Source organism: Xiphias gladius, chromosome 1 (genome assembly GCF_016859285.1).
Source record: "Xiphias gladius isolate SHS-SW01 ecotype Sanya breed wild chromosome 1, ASM1685928v1, whole genome shotgun sequence".
Taxonomy (NCBI): domain Eukaryota; kingdom Metazoa; phylum Chordata; class Actinopteri; order Istiophoriformes; family Xiphiidae; genus Xiphias; species Xiphias gladius.
In genome coordinates, this window is record NC_053400.1 from 33,213,822 (window position 1) to 33,237,466 (window position 23,645).

At 42.9% G+C, this 23,645-nt stretch overlaps 3 protein-coding genes across 5 annotated transcripts in view; 2 read left to right on the forward strand and 1 right to left on the reverse strand.

Moving 5' to 3' along the window:
* The first annotated feature begins 5 nt into the window (after window positions 1-5).
* pex16 (peroxisomal biogenesis factor 16) lies at window positions 6-8,984 on the forward strand. 2 transcript variants are annotated; one of them, XM_040136380.1, is made up of 11 exons: window positions 6-283; window positions 1,046-1,081; window positions 1,362-1,438; window positions 2,603-2,736; window positions 2,898-2,998; window positions 4,126-4,206; window positions 4,853-4,999; window positions 5,392-5,464; window positions 6,509-6,628; window positions 7,078-7,142; window positions 8,050-8,984. In XM_040136380.1, the coding sequence occupies exons 1-11, from the start codon at window positions 151-153 to the stop codon at window positions 8,106-8,108; spliced, it is 1,026 nt and encodes a 341-aa protein (XP_039992314.1). In that variant the 5' UTR covers window positions 6-150; the 3' UTR covers window positions 8,109-8,984. The 2 variants fall into 2 exon arrangements, with proteins under 2 accessions (XP_039992314.1, XP_039992321.1); XM_040136387.1 differs by lacking the exon at window positions 4,126-4,206.
* Window positions 8,912-22,992, reverse strand: arfgap2 (ADP-ribosylation factor GTPase activating protein 2). 2 transcript variants are annotated; one of them, XM_040136361.1, is made up of 18 exons: window positions 22,915-22,992; window positions 22,614-22,789; window positions 20,652-20,770; window positions 19,841-19,913; window positions 19,556-19,687; window positions 18,587-18,667; window positions 17,907-18,012; window positions 16,775-16,831; window positions 15,165-15,209; window positions 14,315-14,367; window positions 13,637-13,773; window positions 13,280-13,411; window positions 12,977-13,105; window positions 12,722-12,874; window positions 12,471-12,597; window positions 12,206-12,293; window positions 11,723-11,847; window positions 8,912-10,670 (listed from the first exon to the last, which is right to left on the reverse strand). In XM_040136361.1, exons 2-18 carry the CDS (start codon window positions 22,683-22,685, stop codon window positions 10,650-10,652), a joined length of 1,650 nt encoding a protein of 549 aa, XP_039992295.1. In that variant the 5' UTR covers window positions 22,686-22,789; window positions 22,915-22,992; the 3' UTR covers window positions 8,912-10,649. The 2 variants fall into 2 exon arrangements, with proteins under 2 accessions (XP_039992295.1, XP_039992303.1); XM_040136369.1 differs by lacking the exon at window positions 15,165-15,209 and having other exon boundaries at window positions 22,915-22,990.
* Window positions 22,763-23,645, forward strand: part of LOC120795639 — a 13,186-nt gene continuing 12,303 nt past the window's right edge. Inside the window, exons 1-3 of the mRNA XM_040137713.1 lie at window positions 22,763-22,799; window positions 22,899-23,124; window positions 23,392-23,501. The gene's annotated coding sequence lies outside the window, so the exon portion shown is untranslated. The remainder of the gene's footprint in view (window positions 22,800-22,898; window positions 23,125-23,391; window positions 23,502-23,645) is intronic.

Below are 23,645 nucleotides of genomic sequence, written 5' to 3' on the forward strand. Positions count from 1 at the left end.
CGGAGCGGAAGGGGTTGGGGGGGACACAAATGACTGCCGGCTCACGCTAACGGAAGTTTGTTGAGTTTGACGGAAGCGCTGCGGGGAGAGACTCGCCAACTCTGAAGCGCAGCGGCTAAACGAGGAGTTCATTTTCCAGTGGGAGCTGAAATGTCTCACGTTAAAGAGTACGCGGACAAACTGACCCGTGTTTATGAGCGGTACACCGAGTATGTGAGGAGAAACCCGGCTGCCACAGCGCAGCTGGAGAGCACCGTGCGGACGCTCTCCTACCTGATCGCAGGTCAGTCAGTCAGTCAGTCAGTCACGACAGGTGCTTTGGTTTTTGTTTTTTTACTGATGTTAATGAACCCGAGCGGAGAGTGAGTCGGCCCAGGGGCCGTGTGAAAGCTCGGCCGGAGTGAACTCTGATTTTATGCAAACGTTTGCGAAATGACATGCTGGTGATTTTGTTTTTGAGTTGAATGAAGTGAAGAAGTAAATCCAACCCCCCCCCGCAGCGAAGAGGCATTAAACATGAGCCTTTCTTCAAACGTCAAAGCTCTGTTCGTTCGCATTCACTGTGCAACGCAGCACTACTGGGATTTGCATTGGGAAAGCTTCAGGGGTGGTTTTCCAGGTCTGCTTTGGATCACTGTCCTGTTGGAGAAGCTGGCCTCTTCCCAGCCTCACGTCCCGGACCGACTCCAGGACGCCCCCCTCCTGATGTTTCCCTCTACCTGTGCAGTGCTTCCTGTGCCACTGGCTCACGCGGGGGGGGGCTTTCTTCCCAGCACACCTGCGGTAGGACCTGGAGGTTTTTCTTGCCCCCCCCCCCCCAGTGGACATTTCCTGCTGGAGGCTCTTTGAACAGTAACAGCAGTAACCGAGCTCTGACACTTGAAGACAGGCTCACTTTTAATGCCCGTTTGCTGCAGGGGCTGGATTTACTTCTTTCCGCCTCGACAAGCCACAGAACACGCCAGTTACCCGAACCAGTGACACCAGTTCAGACGGCTTCAGCACGTAACGAATGATGACATGTTGTGACTCTCTTATTTTGCAGGGCGATTTGCAGACTCCCATGAAATATCCGAACTAGGTAAGCGAAGGCGAATGTTCAATGTAGTTGCTGTTTCCAGGCCACTTTCTTTCTTTGCATTTATAATCAACAGCAGACTTGATAAGCAACTGATCAGCTAGTAATCTCCGCACGTGACCGGCTTTCATGCCCCTTTTCTCCCACAGTGGAATTAGCTTCTCTACCAGTTCTACCAGAATCGCGGTTAACGTTATCTGTACAGTATTGGATCTGTTTTGGTCGGTTTCCGCTCTGTTCAGGCTGAATTAACTTCCCCTCCGTGGCTCTGCGTCTTTTCCAGTGTACTCTGCCTCCAATCTCCTGGTGCTGTTCAATGACAGCATTCTGCGCAGAGGGCTGAGATGTGCCCTCCCCGAGGTGAGCACCCACCTGATGGTTCTCCCGTAACCTCAGATTTCATCCACGGGAAAATGAATTCTTGCTGCATCGATGCCCTTGAGGACATGCTAACACTGACGGTGCTTTTACAGGCCAGTGGATTGAGACGCTAGAGATTTGGTTGTTGGTTTTTTTTCCTCATATCTGAAGAAATATAAGTCAAATCAAATAAAGACAAAAATACTGCTAGAATGTGAGTGAAAGTTGAAAAGATGAATGTTGAAGCTCAGCAGAAGCTAAGCAGAGGAAATCGAAAGCCCGTGGAAGGAAATACTCCCAAATCTGTCAATACACAAAGATGGCTTCTTGATTTCACTGGTATAGCCAGTTTCCATACTGGCTATATATATGGCGGCCTAGAATAAAGACAGTCCATTTATTCCCTCTACAATATTCCACCTGAGCTGCTGTAACTCAGCTAATTGCATCATCTTGAACAGGTTTACACAGTTGTCTTCACATCTGGGCAGATGCTTTTTTGTTTTTTGGTTTTTTTTTTGGTTTCTTTTACTTGCTTATATCCTGCAGGGGGGGCAAAGGGTGAGGGGTGCCGGGTATTTTTATGGGCTATAGACAGGACAGAGGGAGCAGGAGGGAGGGGCCCAATATAGATGCTCTCGCTTTTGCTCTTTTCTTCATTTACGGATTTTGACTCTGGTTCATTTCCAGTTGCGTCAGAAAGTCTGGCGCTCGTTATTTTGTTGTAGATATGATTTTGAAGGGGTAAAATTTTATTCGTTTAAAATTACACCAACAGCACAGTAAGGTGCGCAAAAACTGAAGGGGTCCGAATACTTCCTGAAGCCACCGCATGGCTTTTGACATATCACTCCATTTGTTTTCTCTGTGGCTCAACAAAACTCATCTCAACTAACCTCATCTCGAAAATTTTGTTTAAATCTACATAAAAATCGATCACAAGAAAAAGAAAAAGATGAGTGTGAGTGCCTTTCTATGGCAACACAACTCAGAGTTTCCCATAGTCGCCGAAGGGACACGCTGCAGCTGCAGCGACCGCCATCATAAACAGAAAGATCCTCACAAGCAGTTTGGTGTCAGTTTGAACGTCATGTTGTTTCTGCGCTGCAGGCTGAAAGTGAAAACGCTCAGTGTTGTTCCCGCCTCACGTTTCCTTGTGTTCAGTCCCTCTCTCAGCAGAGACTCCTGACCTGGCTGTCTGTGCTGGAGTACGTGGAGGTTTTCCTGGAGATGGGGGCCTGCAAGCTGTGGGGTGAAGTCGGCCGCTGGCTGGTGATCGGACTCATTCAGATCTTTAAGTATGGTTTAAAGCTCGCGTGACCTCCAGTAGAGTTTCAAGTTTAAAAAAAAAAAAAAGTGAAAAATCAAACATTTAATTTCTGCATTGATCTGACCAGAAACATGAATAGTTTTTAAAGTAATTAACATTTAATCATTTTTTTCTCACATTCATCCCCAGGACAATTTTTCGCATTGTGCTCCTTCTGTGGTATAAATCCGGCATCCAGACTTCACCTCCCATAATCCCCCTTGACAGAGGTGCAGAACTCAGCGGTGAAGGTCAGTTATCCTCCCTTTCCCAATAGCTGTTTGGTCACCTCCTTTCAGAAAACCGATTTAAAATGTTTGCCCTTGATCTTTAATGAAAAATGTGTTTGGGTTTGTTTCGTTTTTTTTAAAGAGGGGGAAAGTAGAGGAAGTTGCATGAAGACTGTATCCACGGTTCAAACTCTTCACCCACTGGCACGTCAGCGTTGTCACTGTGAGCATGTTAGCCTGCCGGCGTTAGCCTTTAGCTCATAGCCCCGGCCTGACAGAGCCGCTAGCATTGGCTGGAGACTCTTCATTTATTTCAGTTCCCTGCTTCAGAACCAGAACAGTCCAACCCAGAGGTGACTTCTGACTATGTCTAAAACTAGTTTCATATGTGAAAATTAACCTTCACCTCAGGTAACAGCTCAGTTGAGTGTAAAAAACAAAAAAAAAAACAAAATTGGGTCAGTTTATTAAAGCTGCATTCATCAATATTTTTATATTAACAACGAACCAAGTGACTGTTTAATGTGAAAAGACAAATGAAGTTATGAACCTGCAGAGACTCTATGGAGCCTCTTCTAGCCTCTTTTAGCTCATTTATTTTGGTTTTACAGCACATTGCCTGGTGTGGTTCGGTCTCAGCGCTCTCTTCAACTTGGTTTTCGGTTGCAGCAGGCATCTGTTTCCAGCGAAAAAGCTCCGATATACTCGCCGAGCGGCAAACAGCAGACAGACTCAGGCAGAGACCAGCTGGTGAACGTAGTGGAGCATTTTAGCAGCTAAAGAGTCGGATGTTTCCCTCAGGAGCTGGTGGAGACCAAGACCAGAGCTAAAAGGGAGAGAATCCTGGACTGTGGACACAAACACAGCTCCAGTGAATGACAACATTGCTGCATTTCTGCACGATGTGTAAATGTGCAAGTGTTTGTTAGCATTTTCCCCGTGACAGCTTTATAAGGTGGCAATGTTGTGTTCACAGCTTGTTCTGCTGCCCCCAAGTGACCTAGAAAATCAACCGATGATGCTTTAAACTACACAAACAAAAGTAATTTTCCAGTCCCTGCGTTGTGCATTGAAAAAGCGATGTGTGTTTGTGTGTGTGTGCGCGCGTGTGTAAAGAGTGTATTGTGTTTCCTTCCTCTTTCCACCAGATGTTGGTAATGGGCAGCAGCAAGATGACGCCTGCTTTGTGGGCCAGAGGTCAGGACGAGTCATTAGGCCAATGGGTGGTGGTAAGACGGCTTCAAATTTAAAAAAAAAAATGTCTATTGTTGTAGTTGGTTAAAACTGAAACGTAATTCCCTTTCAAGTTTCAAATAGCATGAAAATTGAGCTCATTAAGCATCTGTGTGATCTGGAACACGGAAATATCTGGTTTCCTAAACAGAAGCCTGGTTCCCAGAAACACACAGACTGTTTTTAAATCAGGGACAACCGGCTCGCACATAGGCGGCTTTAACGTGACCTCAACGCTTTCACTTTCACCCAACGCTCTTTCGCTCTCAGCGAACTTCTCCTCCCGCCTGAGTCCTGCATCGGTTTTTCCTGAATGTCACTGCAGTACTGGCGTATACTCGTACCCCTGAATCCAAATGTGTGGACAGTCGTTGAGAGTCTGCTCATGTTGCCAGCACTGTCACTCAAGTCCGATCAACACACAAACACACAATCCCAGTGAAGCGATTTGGTCGTTGCTTATTTAGTCATGAATATTTAATGTCATAAAGAAATATTGAAAACCGAGCTTCCAGGGGCTTTAAAATAGTCCTAAGGACAGAAAGTGATTATGAACCTGACTCAGTTTTAAAATAGCAGCTGTTTAGTTGATTTTTGATTTGCCCCCCCATCTCTCCGTGTCTCCTCTCGGTGACGCGGCAGGTCCCTCCCTGCAGGCCCGGCTGTGGGGAGCCCCGAGTCAGAAGAGGAGCAGCAGCTCGAGGGAGAAGCTCCACAGCAAACCGACACACCTGGGCCTCCAGGAGACCATCGCCGAGTCTGTCTACATCGGACGGCCTCTCGTACACTGTATCCTTCAGTCCCCCCACGTTATGAGTAATATTAAACCAGAAAGCACGTACAGAGAACGTACCTCTGCACAACGCTGTAAATTTTAGTGGAAAATGTCGTCACAATCGTATTATATCTGAATGGGTAGTTAACAACACCTATTGAAGCAATAGGTGTGTGTGTGTGTGTGTGTGTGTGTGTGTGTGTATGTATGTATTTATATATATCATAAAAATACAACACTGCAAATTAAAAAACTCAAAGTCTTAGGTGACCAAATTTCTTCTTTTGAAGGAACAAAAGACACATTTTGTTTTTCTGGCTTTATGGTGGCTCCTGGTAGAGACATTCTTCTTTTTTTTTTTTTTTATCCGAGAGTTTTTCCTTAAAGCAAACCTTCCCGACTGCAGTACTCTGCCTCGGACTCTGCGGGAAACAGTCCTGGAAGCCCTGGCTCGTCTCTGGAGTCCTTGAACTTTCCAGGTGAGCAAGCTCCTGCTTTGCAATATTATGCCCTCATGTACCCAGTTACAGGTCAAATGATGACAGGAAATATAGAATACAATAGGTATGATTCAGCGTTTTGCAAAAACAAATGTATTTATTTGTTTCTTCAACTGTTATCCCAGTTTTATCATGAGAGAAATTGACTCTAGACAGGAGAAATTCTGGGTATATTTCTAAAGATTTTGGGGACAGTTTTCATTTGTTTGTAAAATGTTTCTGTATAAAAAATGTTCTAATTTTTTTTCTTTTAAATCCAGATGTGATCCTGAATTTTTTTCTACGGTACTAAATAGATTTTTCCTTTGAGGCTTTGTGCTCTTCTCTCCATGTTTCTGCTTGTTGTTGTTATTCATGGCCTCTAGTCTCTTCTTCCGTTTTCTGAAAAGAATCTGAGAGCTGCTGGACTTGTAGACGTGGTGTATACAGGCTTCTTTGTGTCTCAACATAGAGAGAAGCGAGTGGAAGTTTCGATTTATGTCCGGGTCCGCGATCATTATCTACAAATGCATATTTTAAAAATGTGATGCGGAAGGAGTAAAATCATTTTAAAGTAGTCATTCATTTGGTTTCAGTTAGGTTATATGGACATGTTTTAGGCCACTCTGTCACCAGGACTGTCTTCCCACAGCTAATGTACAGTTTGATCAAAGAAAGCTTTTTACCTGCAGATCTGCTCGTGAGAGGGCGTGAAGCCGATGAACCGCTCTGAGAATCAGCCTTGACCACCGAGTCTTGAATAAGGCCGTCGTTTTCCTAAAATCTGTCAATCACAAAGCATAAACTTTCTTTTCCAAACTGTGAAGAACCCTCTGACGACCTTTGACCCAGGGCTTCAATATAAACACAGCTCTACATATATAAACACACACCTCACAGACTTGACAAGCGAACGCCGCGTTTTGAAAATATGAAGCAGAGATAAGAAATATCACTCCAGGATCTCATTCTCCTCCTTTGTGCCTCTACAAAATCACAAAATCAGTTCTTTAAACGGGTAAATGTGTCCTTCCTTCCTTCTAGCTTCGCCGTGCTCAGTGATACCAAATTTCAAAATCGATGGGAGAGGGCTGAGATGAGGAGGAGAGCCTTCCTTTTGCTCTACTACCTTCTGCGTTCACCCTTCTATGACAGATACTCTGAGTAAGTAACTGTGGATGTCGGCTCAGTGGTGAATCTAATCCTATGGAATCAGGAAATTAAAAGACTAATCGATTAATAGAACATATAGTCTGTAAATTGTCCGAAAATTGTGTAAAAATGCTGATCACGGTTTCCCAGAGCCCAAAGTGATGTGTTCAGTGTGTGTGTGTTTTGACCGATTAACAGTCCGAAACCCCAGAATGCTACATTTCTAATGATGTAAAACGGAGAACAGCAGCAAATCCTGGAGAACGTTTGGAAGTTTTGGTTAAAAAGTGATCGACTCACTGATGAATCGTCTCAGTCCTACCGGAAATGCACCGGGCTGTTTTGCAAGAGTGTCTGCAGTTTTAAATACGTTTAAAGTGGCTGACGAAGGACAATTGTCGGTTCTTTGTTGGGGCTTAAATTGCGGTTTAATCGTTACGATCATGTTTCTCCTCCTGCAGGGAAAAGATTCTCTTCCTGCTCAGACTCCTGGCTGATCATGTTCCAGGAATAGGGCTTGTTGCACGTAAGTACACGTCGGTCCTCCACATGTGAGCTTTTTAAAGCCCTGCACAGTATTCTTGTAGGACAGTAAATACCCATGGACTTCAGAAAACAATAAACAATTTTAGAGGGAAAAAAGTCCTTAGTTAGTGTCTATTAAGGATCTAACCTTCAAAAACTCAGCTCATCTGCTTCATCAGGACTCTGTGGATGTGGACTGATCGTAAGCAAACAGCACCAAAGACTTTAATTTCAGTACTGCTACATCCTGTTTGGTGCAAGGACGTACGTCAAATCACCCTTTCAACTTAGCACCGCCCACTTCAAACCAGTGAGAACAACAGATTTAAAAAAAAAAAATACATAAATGTATACACACATATATAGATATAGATATACAGATATATTATATAGATATATCTATCTATATCTCTATATATATATCTATCTCTCTGTCTCAACCTCATTTTGACCCTAGAGGAAAAGTCGGGAGATCATCAAAGTCAGTGTGATTCATCCTCTGGGGACCATGAATGTCTGTACAAAATGTCACAGTAATCCATCCAGTAGTTGTTGATGTTTCAGTCTCGGTGGACCGCCCGTCCGACAGCTCCCTTAACAGTTTATCAGCGCAGGTGTCCGCAATTGCATCGTTTTTGTTCTGTTTTTTTTGAGAAAACCCGGTAGTTACGGTTTCACTTTGACTCTGTCCTGCCACTCGTTCCCCAAAATAGTGTTGAGCAGAAGTTACACAGCCTCGTTTTAACACATTTTACAGTAAGTGTGAATTTAATGAACAGAAATCTAACAGTACGATGGGTAATGCACGTTTGAACGGAAATCATCCTATTTTCCTACACCACTGAGTGTATCTCAGTCTATCATATCGGTTCAGGGGGTGATCCTGGTGTCTTTGTGTCCGTGTTCAGACCCTCTGATGGATTACCTTCCCACCTGGCAGAAGATCTACTTCTACAACTGGGGATAAAACCTGCTGGATGCGCTTTGGATCTTCTGATTTTTGTGAGGCGTCAGGGGCAACGGTGAGAAAGGGAACTGTCGGGGCCTCAGACCCAGCCACAAAGACACTCGCCATAATTCCCCAATAATCGGATCAAAGGATGTGGAGGTGGCCGCCACGTCAGACTGACGGCCAGCACCGTCTCAGTAACAACATTCCTTGATTCAGAAGGCTGTTTAAAAACAACATGGTTATCCTGACATTATTTTCAACAATCAGATTAATTTTTTTATTTTTTATTATTACATCTTGTTTCTGACACTACGAACAACTGGTTTGACTAATGCTAAAGAAAATATTTGCCTTATGAACGCCACGGTTTGAGTTGTTGCTTTATACCATTGCCTGTACAGAGAAGAGTTTGCTCTTTGCATTGACAGTTTGTGAGATTTGCGGCAGAATGGTTTTTTTTGTGAACATTGTCTTATTTTATCATTTCATTCCATTCTTGCCTAAAGCTCTTGCAGTGGTTTATCTGTTGAAGTGTGCAGCATCGTGTGCTGAGAAATGATGTTTCGGTAGCGGCAGGTTAGCTGCAGGGGAGAAATCTTTCCGGAGAGAACGTAAAAGGAAGCAGCAGCAACCGAGAAGCACATAAAACTGGAGGGAAACATTCTCAGCACCTCTCTTTCACCGGCAGACATCAGATTTCAATTTAATGTGGGAGAGTTTTCATGCAGAAACACAAACAGCTCGGCTACTCGGCGCCGGTGGAAGCAGATTGAAGTTAAAGACCTTCAGAGACAGCAAGACAGGGTCAAGTCTGGGTGTGAGGTTTTCGATCTTTATTGACATACTGAATACGTTTCTTTTTGTAGCCTACAAATAAATAGTTGAATGTTTCATCCTTTCAGGTCTATATGGTAGTTACTTTTGAAGTTTATCATGGGTGGGACATACACAGGCGTGGCCACGCTAGGACAAAATATGACACTCAGATCTTTTCAAACAAAATGACAAACCAGTTTCTAGACTTCTCATCTACTCAGTTTTTCTGATAACTCGCTGAATGTCTAGTCTGCCGGGAGCAGGAAGTGAAGGTGCTGTGGGTCTGAGACGAGCTGCATCACAAACAGGAAACTGGTAAGACAGTGTGATGCATGTAAGCGGTCACACCACGCTATGTAAGACTGATTTTATCACAGAAGTTAACACCGGATACGTTGTGTTGTTTTCACTTGCATGCTACCTGGCCAGCATTAGAGGAAAACTGCAAGGGTTCCCTGTCCCAAAGACGTCATGTTGTCTCAGGATCATCATCATCAGTCAGGGGCACAACCCCTTATGATGATCTTTACACCATGAACGTCAGGTATATTTTTCACTGGCCAATATGTCTGACACTTAACACACACAAACCGAAGACATCAGCCTTCCAAAATAAAAGGTTAAACTGTTGAGAGACGAAGGCAGCATCAACAAAACGTCTTGTTTTTTCAGCGTCGAGGTACACGGAGGCAGACTTAAGTTTCAACCGGCAAAGACAAACTTCTTCAAAGTTGTAAAATGGAGATGCATAGTCAAAACAGTGTCATTGTTTTATGAGCTGGGACTTAGCATGTTCTATCTGATGTCTGTATTGAAACCCACTTTCCTTTTTTTATTTATTTATTTTTTTTAAACAACAACTACAGGCTGGGTTCAGTGCCCCCTAAATGCCTAATTTGAAAATCTCCAACTACTTTGCACAAATTTGCCGGGACGCAAACCCAGCCAGAGGTATCGGATCTGCGTGATCCCTGGGTTTAACGGTTTTTCAAAAGGTAGGTAATAAATAACCACAGCAGCTAGGACATCAAATGCGTGATGCTCCAGTGTTTCCGAGTAGATACTTTAACCCAGACAGAAGGGGATAGTTCCAAGCTCACAAAGAGTCTGAAATTGTCAAGACAGTTGGCTTCAGTGCTGAATGCAAATGAAAAACAGAACCTGTGGACAAAGTCTACCGTTAAGTGAGCAGCAGTGAATCAAACACTAAATGCAAACATTGTGGATCCTTGTTCGAATTAACGCTAAAAGTTGAAAATATATACTGCACCTTTTTTAATACCACAATAAAACAAAAGAAAAGACATAAGCGTGAAGTATTTGATTATACGAACCAAAAACTCTGATTTAGGTAGAAGGAATAAAATATAGTAGAATTAACTCTTGACGTCATCTGGAAAATCTAAGACCAAAAACTTCTCAACGGTAAATTACAACAAAACTCTTGATTTAGAAAAGACTACACCCTTCGATGGTTTCCTTTACGAAAATAAAACTCAAGAGTCTGCTAATGAGAATGGGAGAAGAAAAATACTGTCTCACTCCTGTGAAATTGTCTCTAAAAGAGGGACGGGCGAGAAGGATGATTTCTTTTCCCCATGCAATCCTTTCTGCTTCCCGTCTCCCTTCTGTCCCATCTCCTCCGCCCAAACGCACGTGTCAGTCAGGAGGCTGGTTGGCTCTATACAGGCGTTAGTTAGTATGTCTTCCCACAGGTTGGTGCTCATCTCTCAGCGCAGATCAGTAGGCGCCGTAACGATCCTGAGAAAACATCAGCGATACAGAAAAATTAAACCTTTGTGTAGAGGCTGATGAAGTTCCTACAGAGTCGAACAGCTGAGCTTGAGGTGCGATGGGTGTTTTCCACTCAGCTGCTAGTGCTTCCTCGCGGCCTCGCTCCCCCGTCCTCTAGCCCGTAACCTGGGTACTTATTGAGGCCTGCCGAGTTTGTCTCAAGGAAGGCGATGAGAGACGAGCAAGGAGGCTTGACGAGGAGCTAAGACCGGGGAACCATCCGTGTATCCTATACTTGAACCTTGTAATTTGAATTATTATTGTATGAGCTGAATTGTATATTGGCCTGTAGACAAATTCACAATGTTTACATGTTCAGCTCACCTGCTGTGCACTGACTACAAGACTGTAGGTTAGATTAGCATAGCATTCAACGGGAATTCATTAACTGGAAGTCTGCCAGTTGAACACTGTCTCCAGTTTCTATAATCAGCACCACATAACGTCATTCTTCGGAAGAAACTTCATAGGAGCTCTGTGAACTGCGATGCTGCTGAAAAACTTGCCTCGCCTGGTAAATTATTAGCAAATTATCAGGAAATTGCAAATTGTTACCGAAAAGGTTTAGTTGATCCAAAGCATTAACGGTAAATTTATGCTCCACATGTTCAAAGACAAATTCTATTTTCCTTTAGAACGTAGCTGGTTTTATTTGTCTCTCACATTGGTTCTTTCAGTACCAAACAATTTTTAATGACCTATTTGTATTATTTCTACTGTTCATAGTGCAGGACATCCTGGACTGAAGCAGCGGTGCTATGTATCTATAATCAGTATTGGAGCAGAACTCATCAGGCATCGGGTTTCCCTAAAATTTCTTTTACTCATGATAGGCCAGAGAAGACGTCGCCATCCCTTCAAAATGAAGCTGGAGCGAGTGAAGATGTCCCATTCGGTAAATATAATCTCTCCCTTCTCGTCTCGCTCTCACGTTCCCGTCGGAAAGAGCCGAGGTGCGAGGAGGAGACGCAACTGAGGGAAGTGAGGAGCCACCTAAGCCAAGTCTGCTGATGTCTCACCTGGATCGTGTTCATGACACCGTTGGCGAGGACAGCCATCTTGCCCGCTACAGTCTTAACTCCCTGTTTGAACTGTGCGATGTCCGGGCCGGAGGGGAGCACACTGTCAAAGCCTGATGCCCTCCCTGAGAGGAAGGGAGGAATTAGAACACGTATCTAAACGAATGAATGCCATACATAACGCTTGTTTTGAGTGTCACCTGTAGCTTAGCAGTATCTAAACTATCTCAAGATAAGAATATGTTCGAGGACAACAGTGCCAATATCCTACATTTTTCTTGTAAATTAAACTATATATTTGTGAGTCCTTTTTAAAGATGAACATCTTCAGTAGGAACCAGTGGGCTCGGAGCTGAGAGCCACAGACCAGGACTAATGCAGTTTTGTGTTGGCCTTATCCTTTAAGCTACGCTTGCTGCTACTTTTTCACATCTTATTACTTTTACTCCTGCTGAAGTTTTCAAACAAACAAACAATTCTTGCCTTTATGGTCACTGCCATCCCCAAACAGGTCAGCTGAACTGATGGAGGTGCTTCCGGACATGCTCTCCAATCTTGTCTTCGCATCATACTGAGAGAAGAGGAGACAATAGTTAAAACCAGGCTGATAACAGTAGACAGTTTTCCACACAAAATGTTTCCAGGCTTTAATGATTTAAAAGCGGAGCTGCCAAGATTCTGAATATAAGCTGGAACCGGTGCTAGTTCAGTTAAAGTTTGAATCAGAACCGAAGATGTAGTTTCTCACCTCGGCGCTGCTCTCCCGACCAAAAAACATGTCCGAAGAGATCGCCTTTGCATTGGCGAACTTCTGCCTGGCCTCACTCGACTCCGACACTGGAGCTGACACCTCGGCTTTTCTTCTGCTGGGAAGTCTGGATTAAACAGGAGAGCGCACATCAGAACCGCACCGAGTCGAGCAGACGCACCGGTTTTTAAATTTTGGAATAAAGACAAAACAATCGGAGTGCGTGTCTCCACCAACATCCGTGTAGATACCTCTCTCCGATTGGCTGAATACTAGAGATGGTGACCTCCTCTTTGGGGTCGTCTTTCTCCAGAGCCCAGGAGGTGGTAAAGGAGGCACTTCCTCCTTCAGTATCCCACCGGGATCCAAAACTATCTCCCACTGTAAAGGGGTTGTCCTTATACCTGAAACGCCAACCGCAATGGATTTAGTTCAAGCGAGTTAACTCATTTAAACTGACAGGAGAAGACAAGTAAGCGGGCGTCATTTGAGGAGTGTTACGGTACTTTGGGGGTCCAGAGGTGAAGCCCGGCTCATCAAACATGTCCAGTTTGGAGCGGGAGGAGGACTTGGCTCCCACGGGAGTTTCCTGCTCGATCACCTGCATCTCTGACATCACTGAGTGAGACACGGCACTGGAACAGGAAACATACACACACACACACACACACACACACACACTCCCTTAGAGACCAAACAAGCTGTGCCATCACTCAAGCGTCAACCTTACATCTCAAATGTAAGTTGAGAAAATTATGACTGGACTATTACAGGTCGATGACAAGCCAATGTTAGTGTTGTGATGTTACCTCCTGTTTCCGAAGCCCATGCCCAGTCTCTCGGCCTGCTCTCTCTTCTTGCCTTCCAGGTTCTGAAGCTTCTTTTCCTCCATCTTCCTGTCGATCTCCAGCTCTTTGTAAGCCAAACGCATCGAGGCCACACTGCAAAAGCCAAGACGAGCAACGTGAAATCCCATGTGGACGAAGGTGCAGAGGTTTTAAATATTACGCTTTTACTCATACCAACGGAGTGTATTTTGTTTCTTAATTTGAAACGTGTAGAATGGAAATGACTGAGCAACAGCAACAAATCCAGCCCGGTAATAAACTTCAACAGCCTAGACAAGCTCAATTAAGAGAGATCAATGATCTTATTGGATTCCTTACATTGATTCTTCAGCCTGCTTCTTTGCCTCAGCAGCTTGCTCCTCTCTGAGCTTCTCAGCCACTTGCGCCTGTTTCTCCACCTCAGAGAAACTCTTACTGCTCACCTTCTGGGCACCGAGACCTTTCTTTGCACCAAGCTGCATGCGGAAAATGTGGTACACAGATTAGTTCCCGGTTAGAGTCAGACTCAGAAATCATTGGATATCAGAAACGTGCAAATATGATATTGTCACATCACAAACAGTTTGGACGTAAGCCCCGGTTCAATATGCAACATACAACATACACGGTCACATACGTTAAGAATTGTCTTTACAGTGAAGTAGGACACATCTTGTGTCCAGCAGTTAAACTTTCAAAGTGGAGAAAATGTACATATTCATGGATTCTGGATTTCTCAATGACTTTCTCAGAGGCTAACTGAACTTTTCTGTGGAAAAAACATGCTGGACCCTTACCATTATTCAAAGCAGAGTATTTTTAAATGTCTTAAAATATGTTGTGAGGGGGTCCTTAAGCAGTGTACCACTCTGGTGAAGTTAGAGCTTTTAATTTCAACTTTCCTGTGCCTCTATTTGAATGCTTTCATGCTGTCGCTCTTGTTCCATGTGAGCCAAGTTACCAACAAGTAGTGGATGGCAGCTCTCAAAACACAAGGTTTGTGGTTTGGTGACTCACCCCTTTTTTGGCAGCTATGGGCTTCTTTTTTCCAATGATGGAGGGTTTCACATCTGTAACACAAGTGGCGATCTTTTAGAAAAAAAACTGCAAGATATTTTTATTTTTAAGTCTCAGTTTGACCTGAAATCAAAGCAAAAGGAACACAGCAGCTCAGGAAAACAAGCTATTATTGATACATGCTCCCACTGCAAAGAAACAGCACTGAGTAGGTTTTTCTGGTTAATTCAGAAACTGCGACCCATCAAACCAGTACAGAAAACACAGAGCGTGACGCTGAGTTAAGGATATGTAAGCCAGTGCACGCACAGCATTTAAAACTAATCTTTTGACCCCGGTTTCACAAAAATGCCAGTGACTCAACTACTTCTAATAATACAATCACATCTTCTGTTTGACAGCAAGATGAAAACTTTCCCGCTCTCGCAACACTAATGTCAGTCAGTCAGTCGGTTCCCAGAAGCATTTATGTCAGTGAGAATATTGAGTAATTGGGACAAGGGTAGGAACTACAATTACAGACGCTTCAGGAGGCTACTGATTTTTCAGAGATAGAGTGAGACAGTGACTGCTCTCCGCTTATACAATGCAGTGGTCTCGGTTAACTTTTTCTGACTGAGAACGGCAGGTTGATATTATCTCATCAAAGACAAACTTGTTTTAACAGCATTTGCTTGCAAGAAATAGCACACATCCATCACGAGCTCTGCCCAGTGAGCTATTTCCATTGTGTGATGAGCAGAGAAGGGAGTACGGGAGGCGGCTGTTGAGATGTCAGTCTAGCACCACAACCATGCGTCTGTGGCATAAAGCAGCCAGCGCAAACGGAAACTATGGCCACGCTATTCACCTTGGAACGTGCATCCTTCCTGTGACGACAAACGCATGGAGTCCTCTACAGGACAAGACAAAGCAGTCGCCACCATCATAATCCAAAACACAGAAGAAGCGGATTTAACATCATAATGAGGCTCTTTATCAACATGGTTTGAGCTCAGACTAGATTAACGAACAGACTGCTGCTTGGACTTTTCTCGCCAATACTGTTGGTGACATTTTAAAGATTGTATAGATTAGTCAATTAATCGGTTAGTCGATTCACAGAAAACTAATCAGCAACTTTTTTGATAAGAGATCATCATTTTAAGCCAAATGTTACACACCATCATTTGCTGCTTTTGTCTGTTTTATATTCATGTAAGTTCAGCATCTGGGCTTTTGACTGTTGGTCATACAAAACAAACCATGTCATCATATTTCAAGGCATCAGCTTAAGCTCTGTGAAATGTGACTTTTACAATATATTTCACTATTTTTCTGCCATTTATAGAATATTCATTTACTATTAATTTGATTTTCTTTAAAACTCTTTCTCTTTGTCTGTTTTTAATCCCTTCCGCTGTGATTGTGGTGTTGCTATTTATTGCACCTTTTTTATGTTTTTTTTTTTTTCACCTTTTGTGAGGCACATTGTACTGCACTTTTTGTGGAAAAATGCCATACTATTAGAGTTATATTATTATTATTAATTGAGAAAATGTAAATAATGCAATGTTAAATGAATGTAATGAATTAATGCAAATAATAATTAGTTGCAACCCTTCTTGCTTCAGACCTTTTCTGGGCACCTTGAAAACAAAAAGTGAGATTCAGTACGTGTTCATGGGTATAAAGAGAAAAGAAAAGGAAAAACAGCTGTTCTTTTTGTTCAGTGTAGACATGCGTGATGAGATTGTGATGGTTTTTGTACAAGTGAACAGTTGTCAAACGTGTCTACATAGAATAAAAACAAAATTAGAAAGAAGCGAGGTGTGAACAAGTATTTTGTTGGTCTTTGTGCGGATAATTACTACCCTGCACCTGCAAAGACGTCACACTGTGCGAAACAAGTGGAAAATGTCTCCGCAGTGCAACAACCACTACTCCATAATGTGCCGTCATACTAACTGTGTGGAAAGTAAAACGGTTTGTACAGATAAACAAAGAGAAATATAAAAGACGGCTCCAGAGTGCGACCAAAATCTGTCAAGTTCGACTAAACTTTATCATTGGTCGCACTGGTGCGCCTGACATGTAGCACGTCTGTCTGTCTGTCTGTCTGTCTGTCTGTCTGTCTGTCTGTCTGTCTGTCTGCTCACACACCTCCTCCTCGGGTGACTTCACAACCTTAAAACATAATGTTAATTCAAAATGAAGTGAACTATTGAAAAATTTTGGGTGCACCTAAATGATGTGCTGGTGCACCTAAATGTAAAAGTTAGCTGCACCGGTGCAACCAATGTAAAAGGTTAGTCTGGAGCCCTGTTTAGAGATCTGACTGAGGCAAGTACGTCCCCACTGAATGCGCACAAATGTCAGACATGAGAGGGGAAATTGCAGATGACAGCGCTGACATTACGAGAGAACGGGACAATGCTTGAGCCTTTGCTCATCGAGGCTGAAAGAAACGAACAGACTCACCAATGGAGGCTTTGGGAGATGTGCTCAGACCATCGATGCTGGGTCCTTCCTCTGGCTCTAGGAAGAAAAGAAGAAAAAAAAAAAAAAAAGATTAAAATCATTAGACATCAAACATGTGAAGCAACAAAACAAAAGATTCCTAACCTTAATTCCATGGTTTGTTGGATTGTTTAAATTGAGTGTCATCTCCAGCCGATACCCTATTATGTACAGGAGAATCTCTCTTATTCAAAACCTAGACTGTAGAAGCCAATTCAATTCACTGAACTTTTAAAGCGGCACTCCACCGATTTAGTATAACTACGCATTCACACATACAGATTGAAAAAGCTGGGAAAGCGACAGCTGTTGTTCATTGTGAATGAGACCTGGCTGTGGAGCCCCGCACCCCCTGCTGAGCTCTACGGACTCAAAAAGCAACCAGCTACACTAGAGGGGAAAGTTGGGAAGACTGAACTGTATGACGCAGGTTGAGCAACAGCCAGGACAGAGTCAATCACGATCATCTTGATTCCATCGAACGTTGATACAACGAATCTTTAATGAGTTACCGGGACATAAAAAAGAAGAACGACCAGTGGAACCAAATTCCCTGCGTTGGTGTGTCTGGTGGTGGTGGCTACGTCAGGAAACAAGTTTCCAGTCAGAGCAGAGTATGTAAATTACATGATCAACACATTCATGAGAGGCCAGATACTGACATCTACTTTGGATCCGTACGTGTGAACACACCATAATACTTCCACAAAGTTGGGGGACTCACAAGAGACAGATTTAGAAAAAAAGAGAATAGTCAAAATCAAAGCAGCAGATCCTGAATCCCATATTTCCAATGATGCACCCAATAGCATCATTTTCATCAGACCCTCCCTGCCTGGTGAAAGCTCACGTCTTTCCAACTCCCCGCCCCCAGTGACACAGGCTCTCAGTTAAAAATATGTAGTCCCTAAGCTGAGGCAGAGATAACCTTGGTAACATTATCAGGGTCATTTTCGCAGACTTTGGGAAGCTCCTTTCAGAGCTGAGCAGTACTTATCACGATGGGTCAGCCGACTTATGTGTAAAATCTGCTGAGCGCCCCTTCTATAAAGAGCGAAACAAATAAGGTAACAGACAGGTTTGTTTTACTAACGGTTGTCATCCTGGCCTTTGGGTGTTGTCTCAGTCGGCTGTGGGGTGACAGTGGCTCCGTTCTGCTCCGGCTCAGAGGGTGGCGCCATGCTCCAGTCGTTAGCAGGCTGAAAACGTAAAAAAACAAATTAAAAGGTATTTATATATTCAATTAAGTGAACAGGAATTTATAAAGCCACATCCTGTTTGGTCACATCCATCAGATTTATACTATAAAAGGTCTTTTAAGGCTTATTGTTCGATGTCCACAGGACTCGAGTTTGAGTGGGTGAGAAGACATTAATAGTCTGACGGATACATTTTTCAGGCCAATGTCATCTGTATATATATCACACACCGCTTCATTTAAATGCCGATTATAGTTCACCAGAATTTATTGTAGTTCTGATTCTTCAAAAGCATTTTCAGCCGTATTATTATATAGTTCAGCCTCATTTTTCTTACCATTTTTCTTACCTTTACGTTAATATATTTTTGTTGCATTTATGTTGTTGTTAATGGCATTTCTTTTAACTCAAATATCTGTAAAGCATCAGCCTAAATCCATCGAGTTCTATTAGAAATAATAAAAAAATGAAAATATTCCTGTAGTGAAATATTCCCAGACATGTGGCTAATATTTTCTATCACAAACTTAACTAGTGAAGATGGCAGCAGGTTGTGATTTTGCAAAAAACAAACCTGCGTATGTTCGGCAAAAAAGTCTGTCTCTTTCTTCTCAGGAACTGCAGGAGTGCTCCCGGCAGGAGAGTCAATCCACAGCTGCAATGAGGAGAGGAAAAGTGTTTGTTACACTTAGACTCAGACGATTTCAATGAATAATGTTCAGACAGGAGGTTTACAATGCTGACTTTTAGTTTTTTGGAACATTGCCAATGATGTGATCACCCTTTGGACTCTGAACTGCATCTGCTAACGCGGCTCAGACACTGATAATCACTTTACCGCTATTATGTAATTTGTTCGTGATCCACAGGGCACCAGGCAAATTCAGTTATTGCCACTGAGTGAGTGTTGTGCCTGTGGTCTATAAAAAACAACTAATAATTCAACCACTTAATCAGGTTGTGTTTAGCTATTAGCTAACGGACTACAGGAGCTGGACAAGAGATCAGATCCGTGAGATCAGCCAACTGAAAAACACAACAGACATAATAATCATATAATAGATGTGCACTGAATATTTCACTTGATTTGAAACATCTTAGATCAGAAGAGTTGCTATTTATTTGTTCTAAACCTCTAACACTAACAATTGTTGTGTTCCCAATGTATTTTTTCTAAGATTAGTTCAGGCAATTGTGTTTTATTTGACAGGCACAGACAGGCTGAGAGGGGAAGGGTATGTGTGTGCAGTTAAGATACAAGCACTTTAGCATGCAACACAGATTGTACTGAATGTTCCAGATCCAGATTTATGATGACTGGAAACATACAAAAAAAAAAAAAAAAAACCCAAAAAATGTCAACAGCACTGTAGCTTTGCCAAACAAAGCCAGGAATACAGCCTGGGGGTCTACTGCTGACTGCATCGATGCAGAAATAGGGCCTAATAGTGTCATAAAGAGATTATATCGTTTCATGATTTATTCATTACACGATACATGATACGATTCATTTCCAAAACTCTTCCACCTCATTAATACTCACATCTGTGCCATATTTGGACAATGCAGCATTCGCTTGTTGCCGAATCTTCTCCCTGTACATCTGGGCTGCACGACTATTATACTTGGCATTGGTGTCGTTTGTAGAGCAGCCGTGCTGTCGGAAGAATGCCGTCTGCAGATAGGAGGAGAAAAGGAGTTTCTTAGTTACAAATAAGTACACTACCTGGAACATGGCTCATTCACATTAAAATATCCTTCATCTTGTTTCTAATTGATTTCATTTTGGGCCAAACTTCTGTTTTTCTCAGTGGTCAGTCTGACTTACCGCATTGGCATTGCCTCCAACCTGCATACATCGAAGCTGAAACCAGTTCCAGTTGGAGTCTAACTCAGTGGATCTGAGGGAAAAAGGGAAGAATATGGAAAGTCAGCTCTCCAGTATGACAGGTACACATGACTATGGTCACTAAGGGGCCAGTTTATGCTCTGTTAGAACTAGTTTGTGCAATGTTTTGTCTGACCACATTGGAGATCAAGTGTTTATGGTTGATCTGAGGATCCACACAGGAAGGTGGAGTGAAAAGCTGAGGGGGGAATACATGATGTTGCTTAAATATGAGTTTTTCTCTCTCTCTCTCCTGAAAAACAATCGTAGTCTTGCACTTGTTTGTACAAACAAAGAGAGAAAAAAAAGAGAACCAAGAGAGAAGTACAAACCCTGGATCCTTTCTCACTTCCACACAGCTGGCCAATCACAGCATGAAGTGTGTATAAAAGTCAGATCAATGGTTTCGCAAAGTTACAGACAGAGGAACCCCCCAAATCTGACGCCCGAAAAGTGGGGGGTGAGGGGGTTTCCTAAGCTATCCGCCCATCCAACGAGCAGTTTGGACAGAGTATAAAATCGACCTAAGTGTCTGTTGCTTCTCAGTCATTCACAATCTGTGGTGAATAGACAAAACCATACATAACACTGCACACATGCCACATTCCTTGGAACGCTGATGGTAGCCCAGATCCATTCACTGTACCCAGCAATTAAAGTGACACTCATGCTTTTCTCTTAGACTACTCAACTACTCAGTAGAACTGTCAGAAGCAGGCACCATGACAGCCATGTTCATTGCTGAGCCTACCTGATGAAGCTGAGATGCACTCCCAGGGAGCGGTGGATGCCAGAGCAGTCGATGCACAAGAAAACTCCATAGGGAATACTGGCCCAGCTGGGGTTTTTTGCTGCGCAATCAAAACATACCTGCAAAAAACAAAACATTTGAAAACTACTGTTACAGGGACAACTTTAATTAGATTTATAAGAACCCAACATCTGAATGGTAACCGCACTGATTTGCAGCAACACAACCACCACACCGCAACAATAACATCTGCTGTGAGCTGCTTTTCCCACTGACAATGATGTCGTGTACCTGTGGCTGCACGATACAATATTGCTTTCCATTACATGATGTTATTATTGGTTCAGCACAATCTGGGCACAGTATAGTTGGGCTGATGATGTAGATGTAGCAGTATCCCTATGTATCTGATACCACCCCACTTTCAAAAGGAACTGGCAGGAATGGCGAGAGTTCAATTTTGTTTTTATTAGGGCTGCAACTAACGATTATTAACTCTGCCAAGGAGGTTATGTTTTCACCCATGTCTGTTTCAGGATTATGCAAAAACTACTGAACCGGTTTGCACCAAACTTGGTGGAGGAATGGGGCATGGCCAAGGGAAGAACCTGTTACATTTTGGTATGGATCCGGTTACAGGGGCAGATCCAGGAATTTTTATATATCACTTTCCTTCACATTGCGAGCCAGGGCAATTTTTTTGACAAGAACAACTCCCAAAACAACCGTATTTAATAAACATGAGAAGATATAGCAGATATAACAGTAAAACAGTAAACCTCCATAGGAATATTATAGTTAATGTAAATTTAAAAGAAATAAAACATCAAGTACCAACCCACATCAGGGTAACTACAAACTCACCATAGACTATGACAGAGACAGTTCAAAACACGCTGCAACAATAAGAACCTGAGGGACTATAATTAGTAATCATGTCATGGGACAAAGACTAAAGGCTACACAACCTTAATTTTGCAAAGAAAACGGACAAGTGAAGGGGAATCACTGGACTAATGTCTACATATTGATCGGTCTTTAGTAGCGCTGAAACAATTAGTCACCTAACCCATTATTAGATATTTTAATAACCTATTAATCGTATCAGTCATTTGTCAAACAAAAATGTCAAATGTGAGGATCATTGTAAAGTGGTTATCTTTGGGTGTTGGATTGTTGATCGGTAAAAAAAAAAATACATTTAAAGATGGCACTTTGGACACTTGTCTCTCAATTAACATTAAACTACTAATAGATTGATCAGGAAACTAACCTGGAGACTAACAGATCATGAAAAATAAATAACAATTAGCTGCAGCCCCAGTGTTGACAGGTAAAAGACCCTTTACATCATTCTCGGTTAGCTTTTTCTCAAAGGCCAGGGACACAGACTTAAGGGTGAAAACAGAAGCTGTCAGTCTAAGTCACATAGTGTCAAACCACATGCCCAGGCCTCGCATGGTACTAGAGCAGTGGAAACAGTCTTTTAACGTTCACTTTCGTCTAAACCAGCTTACGACATGTCATAAATGTTCTTAAAACCGATGATAAGGCTCTGGCGGGCAAGAAAAACAACCCTGCCAAACATCATCTGTCAACATTAACGACAAATGCTTCAAAACTACAAATGTGTACCTTAACGTTTCATGTGTCTTACTTTGGATATATCCGATGTTTAGTTTAACCGGTTACCCAATTCTCCTCGCGTTTCCCAAGCCTAGCGAAGCCTACCCAACTGGTTAGCCGCCTCTGCAAACACAAACCGTATACGTGGCCTTTATGTTTGACTGCTTTACCGGCAGGCTAGCAGCCGTTAGCTGCCGTTAGCTGTCCGACCGTGAAGCCTGGCCTAGCTAGAAAACAGTTAGCCAGCCAGCCAACCGCTTCTTACCGCGCGGCTCAAGCTAACCGAACACGCTCAAAGGACGATACACGGACAGCGGCGACGTCTTATTCGTTTACCTTGTTCGTGGGAATAGATCTTAATCTTTTGAAAATGGTGAGGATTTCAGTCTTATTTGGTTCCGTAGCCATCTTGCCACTCTGACAATTTCCATAGGCTGACGTCACTACGGGTGCTGGCGTGCCCCCCGAGCGTGACGAAAGCGAAAGTCGATGATGACCGTCGCCTTTAAAACCTTGAAGCCGGTAAACATGTCAGAGTTTGTTGTCAAATGACCGGTTCACACCCTACGAAACATCAGTTCTGTTTTCTAAAGCTGTTTTTATTCTCCCATTTAAATATAGAGTTAAGTGCTATGACCTTTCTGCTCGACCAGACAGCATGAAGCCCTCAAACGGCAGGATTAGTTCAGTCTGTGTTTCTTCAGTGGTCGGCAGGCTGATAAGAAAACGGTCGTTCTGAATGACCGTGAAAACACGTGGCTGGCTTTTCTGTTCTCCTCCACTCTAGAGGACTCGTTTAAAGTCAATTTACGGAGAGCTCCAGCGTAAACGGACGAAACACCACCAAGTTGGGAAAACATCTTCACCGATTTGACAACACATGCACAATGTTTAGGGAAACAGCCTGAGAAAACAGTACATTGGCTCGATTCATTGTTCTATAAATCCACGTATTTTGCTTTATGTATTCATATGAAATGGTACTTCCCTCCAGCCTCAAACTGCTATTATACATACTTGGTGTATATTTGTCACATCACAAGGACTGTATACGTCTATTTCTACGAAGACGGGGAAAGTATCCATGTAACGATTCCTTTTTCTGACTCTCTAGTTACCTCCTCTGGACTTACCGCCCCTGCTCTTATTGCCCCTGCTTCACTGCCAGCCAGGGGTGGAATGATGTCCATTTACTCAAGTACTTTACCGAGGTGCAGCTTTCGGGTACATGTACTTCGCTTGAGTATTTTTATAGCACATACACCTGCATTTCTGATGCTAGTATTGTACTTTTCCCTCCTCTACCTTTATTTCACAGCTATAGTTGCTGTTACTTTGCAGATTAAGATTTTAAATGCGAAACCTATG